Source organism: Populus euphratica, unplaced genomic scaffold (assembly GCF_000495115.2).
Source record: "Populus euphratica unplaced genomic scaffold, PopEup_1.0 scaffold569.1, whole genome shotgun sequence".
NCBI classification, from domain to species: Eukaryota; Viridiplantae; Streptophyta; class Magnoliopsida; order Malpighiales; family Salicaceae; genus Populus; species Populus euphratica.
This window is the reverse complement of record NW_011500444.1, coordinates 92,112-98,400: the sequence shown is the minus strand read 5'-3', so window position 1 is coordinate 98,400 and position 6,289 is coordinate 92,112. Positions and strand designations below refer to the sequence as shown.

At 31.5% G+C, this 6,289-nt stretch overlaps 1 protein-coding gene across 2 annotated transcripts; it reads left to right on the top strand.

Moving 5' to 3' along the window:
- The first annotated feature begins 623 nt into the window (after positions 1-623).
- LOC105114734 (adenylate isopentenyltransferase 5, chloroplastic-like) lies at positions 624-2,674 on the top strand. Of its 2 annotated transcripts, none has more exons than XM_011011387.1 (3): positions 624-714; positions 745-1,006; positions 1,192-2,674. In XM_011011387.1, the coding sequence occupies exon 3, from the start codon at positions 1,269-1,271 to the stop codon at positions 2,250-2,252; it is 984 nt and encodes a 327-aa protein (XP_011009689.1). In that variant the 5' UTR covers positions 624-714; positions 745-1,006; positions 1,192-1,268; the 3' UTR covers positions 2,253-2,674. The 2 variants fall into 2 exon arrangements, with proteins under 2 accessions (XP_011009689.1, XP_011009688.1); XM_011011386.1 differs by having other exon boundaries at positions 745-1,039.
- The last annotated feature ends 3,615 nt before the right edge of the window (positions 2,675-6,289 follow it).

The following is a 6,289-nucleotide window of genomic DNA, read 5'->3' as shown; positions in this document are numbered from 1 at the left end:
AATCAGTCGCAGAGAGCTGGAGAAGGATATGTCTTGCCATATATAACTAACCGAAGAGTTAAAATATTTTTTATTCAATTGCGGTCCCCAAACAACTCTGTATTTTTAATTTGGAGCCAGAGTTCAAGTCAGCATGACCCGTTTGACGAGTTTGACCTGCCCTTGAAGTTGGCCTCGTTGGACAGCTATTATTATTTATCAGATCAATGAACAGTTATTTTAATTGCTGCATTAAAAGCCGAAAGGCTAAGATCAATTAATTATCAAAGAAAACAACAACCAATCGTTAACGGATTCGTTTACATACAGAACTTATCAAGCTTGATTAAATAGTAAAATGAAATATTTATTTTTCATTGATCTTATTTATGAAAAGATTACTATTGTTTTTTAAAAATTCTATGAAACTTATATGAATGTTGCCCTGCTTTCTTGTAAGTATGTGAGTCTGAAATAGCAATATATATTCCACCACCAAGTCTCTAACAATAGGAGAACGCGTGTCTAAGGACTAAATTTATGGAAAGCCTGTGAAACCAACTGTCAGTGTATCCAAAGGCAGCATAGTGATCATAGTATAAATACCCGCGCACATCTCACGCTTAAGCAGGCTAATTAACTGATCCAAGTCATGTCATAATCTCTTTCACAAATTCATAAAATCTTTTTAGAGTGCCTCTTATCATGCTTCATTTTCATTCTCTGTGTGTGTGAGTGTGTAAATATATAAATATATATATATAGTAGATAAACACTTGCAGAGCTTCTGTGGTGCTCAGCACAGCCAGCCTACTCCTAATAGCTATAGCTTTGCTCAGACATTTCTCCACCCATCATATACACGCGCGCGCGCGCGCTCCCATTACTAACACCAATTCCTTCCTCACCTTTTTTTCACACCCCCCCCCCCTCTCTCTCTACTCTGCTCCTCCCTCCTCCTCCTCCCTGCTAGAGGTTGGACTGCCCATTCTCCTCCACGACTTGCCCCATACTTGATGATATAAAGGTATGGTGGTCCGTGAAATTAAATATTTTTAGGGTAATTCATTTTTTGTACGGCGTGTGCTAATTGAATTGAGTGCATATACAGGGTTTCTGTTCACTTTGTTTTGGGGAGGGGAGCTGCTACAACCCCACCCCACCCCCCAACTTGAAATTGATTTAACTTAAAATTTCAACACATCTTGACAGGTAAAAATATAGAGAGGGGTATTGGATTTTTTTTCCTTCTTAATTTTCTCTACTAAAACGTCTCAGCAAATTCAACAATGACCATGAGGCTTTCTTTGACCGCCTACAAACAAGTACAGCCTCGTGTGAATTTCCAAGGAGGGCTAAACATGAAACCTTTCTTTCGTCGAAAAGATAAGGTTGTGTTCGTTGTTGGACCGACTGGCACAGGCAAATCAAGGCTGGCTATTGACCTGGCAACCCGTTTCCCAGCCGAGGTTGTCAATTGTGACAAAATGCAAGTTTATAAAGGCCTCGATATAGTCACAAACAAGGTTACTGAAAAGGAGTGTCGCGGCGTGCCTCATCATTTACTTGGCATAGCAGACCCTAAAGCAAATTTCACTTCCGATGACTTCAGGCACCACGCATCATTTGTAGTCGAATCAATCGTGACACGTGATCGGCTACCGATCATCGCCGGTGGATCAAATTCCTACATCGAGGCTTTAGCAAATGATGATCCCGAATTTCGAGTAAGGTATGAATGCTGCTTTCTTTGGGTGGACGTGTCACTCCCAATACTTTATTCATTCGTATCAGAGCGGGTCGATCGAATGGTAGAAGCAGGCTTGATTGATGAGGTAAGAGATATGTTTGATCCTAACAAATTTGATGATTATTCACAAGGAATCAAACGGGCAATTGGGGTTCCTGAATTGGATCATTTCTTACGAAATGAGGCGATTGTGGATGCTAAAACTCGTAGAAAGCTTCTTGATGAGGCCATTGATAAAATTAAAGAAAATACTTGTATGCTAGCTTCTCGACAATTACAAAAAATCCATCGGCTTCATAGCATATGGAATTGGAACATGCACCGAATCGATGCCACCCCAGTTTTCCTAACAAGTGGAAAGGAGGTTGACAATCTTTGGGACAAACTTGTGGCAGGGCCAAGCACCATGATTGTGAACCAGTTTCTTTGTGACAAAAATTATGTATCTCCCATTATACCATCAGAATCAATCAAGATGGAGCCAATCTCTGTCCCGGCCATGGCTGTTGGCGCCACTCGATAGAGGCCTGTCAGGTCATCAAAATCACCATCAATCACACTAGTGCTATTATGCCAACTGGCCCTTCTGCCACGTGGCACGGTGTGATTAATTGTCTTTTTACCGTTGAGAGAGACAATTTTGGTACTTAGGTAAAAGTTGTGTTAGAAAAGGAGAGAGTAAGGAGAAAAAGGAAAGGATGTTTTTTTCTCTTTTTAATTAGTTTGGGGCGATTTGTCTGGTCGTTGAGCAATTAATCACACCGTGCCGTACATTTGAGGAAGCTTCGTACTAGTGTGTGCTTTACCTGCATCATTAATCATACGATACAGGAGGCTTTGGAGGGTGAATTGTGGGGGTCCAAGGTTGTGATTTACACCTGTATTTGTTTTTCTCAGAACGATAGGTACATGGTATATATACAATGGTGATTGGAATTATCTAAAGGGGTGTTTTCTCTTCTTTGTTCGTTTGCATTTACATTCCAGTGCATGACAGGAGTGATCACCATCTAAAGCGTCATCTCATTTGATTTGATTTGATTTGATTGTGGTATAACATGCTTTATGTGAGTGACTCTTGATGTGGGATCAATGGCTGTGGTTGAACATGTAATTACACTACTTTGCAATACAATATTTATGTACATGTACAAAAATCTAAATGAGAAACCTTCATTATCTGTAATTCAACTAAAAAAACTCTCAAGATTGAACCATTTTAGTTAAAAAAAAAAGAATCTTGAAGGGAAAAAAAACAAAACAAGACAAAAGTGAAAAAAAAACCCAGTGTTTAGAGATACCAATCAAGCATTATTATCCTTTTCAAGCCACACAATTCCAAACTATATAAAATGAAAGGGCTTTATATCCACCCAAAAAAAAAAGAAAAACATATATATATATTTTTTTTTTGAGTAAGTAAAAAGGAAAATAAGAAAGGGGTACATAAAGAAATGATCAAAATCACCTTTTGTTAAAGGATAATGATTAAGTGTATGCATTAGCTTGTATTTGTAGAAGATTAATAATACTTGTATTTCGTAGAAAGTCAATAATATTTTCTTTTTAAATGTAAAAAGAATATATTAAAAGTTTAGGATTTAGCGGAATGCTATTGAGAAAGAATATATTAAGAGTTTAGGATTTAGCGGAATGCTATTGAGTTTTGTTGGGCAATAAGACTCAATGTTAAAAGAAAATAAATTCAATCAACCCAACTTCAAATGAAAAAAAATTATCATCACCCAACTTTTATATAATATAAAAAAATCTCATTAATTTCTTTTTTTATCATATGAAAACAAAATAAGAGAAAATAAAAAAAATATAAAGAGTCAAAAAAATAAAAACGGATATATCTGGGTTTGGCTAAAAGTCAAACCCAATAATTATGTGACCTGTGCTTCGCTATGGGTCAAATAATTTTATTTTTCATAAAAAATTATCAACGCAGGGTTTTTCAATGTATTTTGGTTGTTCAAAAAATATAACAAATTAAAAAGTTTATGCGTTAATAAACCAATAAAAAATCATTAATGACATCTAAAAACAAAAATTAAAAAATTGAGAGACAAATGTAAATCAAGATATTGAATCTTTAAAAATAGGATTAAATTGATTGAATTAAAAAAAAAAAGGAATAACATATAAGGCTACACATATGAAGAATATCATCTAAAACTAAATATTTTTTATTTTAAAAAACAAAGTTTATTTATAAAAAAGAAAAAAACAAAACCATAAATGAACCAAAAAATCACTTTGAAAATTAAATACATAACAAAAAAATAATATTTTTTAAAAGAGATCCCTGAACAAAATAAAAGAGATGAGGTGTTGTCTGTTTTTTAGTTTTAAGTTTTTAAACTAGTCACGTCACTTTATTTTTTTTCAATTGCATTCTTTAAAGTTATATTTTCATGGCAACCATAGTTAATAAAACTTGGCCTGGGGGTTGACTTGGACAAGGGGTCAAGTCCCGAATTACATAAGATGACTCGGCTCAATCCAGAAAAATTGAAAAAAATATCTAAGATTTTAGTATTTTATATGAAAAAAATTAAAAAATAATTAATGTGGATATAAATTATATATGTTGTAAATAATTTAGCTTAAAAGACTATTTCAAAAGGTTTTTTTATCCTACATTGAAAAGATATTATTTTATTCTTCTAAATTGAGTATTTAAACCAAAATGAATGTTTATTCCATATTAAAAAAAACATAACCTTTTTTCTTATGAATATAGAGTATATATACTAAAGGACTTCAAATCACACAATGAAAAAATAAAACATTCTTCAAGTATTTATATAGTAAAATTTGAAATAAGTTAGTAACCAACTAAAAAAATATATAAAAAAAGAGGTCTCTAGGTATGAGGAAAAACACATTTGAAAAAAAAAAAGACCTTTACCCGACGGGTCAACAGGTTTACTTTGAGCCAATTGCATGCCTAAATTTGAAATGAAACAGACTTGGCCAAATCCCCGGGTCACCTAGAAAAATATCAAAAATATATTTGATATTTTAATATTTTATATTAAAAAATTAAAAAACAATTTACGTGGATATAAACTATACATGATGTAAATAATTAAGCTTAAAAGATTATATCAAAAAGTTTTTGATCTACATTGAAAAGATATTATTTAATTATTTTAAGTTGAAGTATTTAAACACAAAAAAGTTTATTATCCCACATAGAATATATATACTAAATGGCTTCAAATTTTACATTGAAAAAATAAAACATTTATTAAGTATTTATATGGCGAACTTTGAAATAAGTTAATAACCAATTGAAAAATATATATTAAAAAAAAGACCTCTGATAGGAAAAAAAACGTATTTGATAAAAAAAAGGTCTCTATAGGGTTTTTTTCCGGGTCATATGAAAAAAGAGGGGTCTCTAAATAGGAGAAAAAATATATTTGAAAAAAAAACCTTTATGTTTTTTTCAGGTCACCTGAGTTCATTTTTAAAATAAAAGAAGGGTCTCTAAGCAGCAGTGCACAATATTATTGGATCTTGTTGGGCATCAAGACCTAACAGGAGTGGGTTTCGTCGTCAAGCCAGACCTAATGCTTGAGGTATAGCTGCGAAGTCAGACTCAATCTCCTTGGATCTAGGTGGGCAGCCTGACCAAATATTTTTTGTTTAATATATATATATATATCAAGTGTTTGCATTGTTAAAGACACTATATATATTGAGATAATTTTTTTTAAAATTTTTTTTATATCATCATATTAAAATAATACAAAAAAATCAAAAAAATATTAATTTGATATAAAGAAAAAAATAAAAAAATATAATTTTTTAATACCATTTTTGAATCGCAGAAACAAATATGCTTTAATAAGAAAATTCAACCCAACTTGAAATTAAAAAAAATATCATTATCCAACTTTTATACAATATAAAAAAGTCACATCAATTTATTTTCTCTTTACTGTATAAAAAAATTCAATAAGAGAAAAGATAAAAATTAAAGAGAGAAAAATAAGATTGGAAATATCTTAAAAGGAAAAAATTTTTTAAAGGGAACTAAATTTGTTGTTGGTGTATTAGGTGTTTCTCTATTATGCGTTATTCATGATACTACTATAGAAAATACTTTATTTGAAGATGGTGATGGTGCAAATATATTTCATGTTTTTCACCCAACTCAAACATTTTTAAATTTGAAAAAAAAATTGTTATTAACTCACTGTCAAGTCCTTATGCTAGTTATTATATTATTACATAATTGTTATTTTTTAAAATATTATTTTTAAAAAATATATTAAGATAATATTTTTTTTATTTTTTAAAATTTATTTTTTATATCATCACATTAAAACATATTAATTTGAATTAAAAAAATATTAATTGATTTTTGTTATTGATTAAATCTTTTTGAATCTAGTTGTGCAGTTATGCTTGATGCTTTTAAGTCTGGCTTTAGGTGCTAGACTGACACGACTAAAAGATTGATGTCTTCTCCCAAGTGCAGGAGTGTCGAAGTAATAAATAACCCGGCAAGACCGGGGTCGAACCACAAGGAGGTTAATTGTA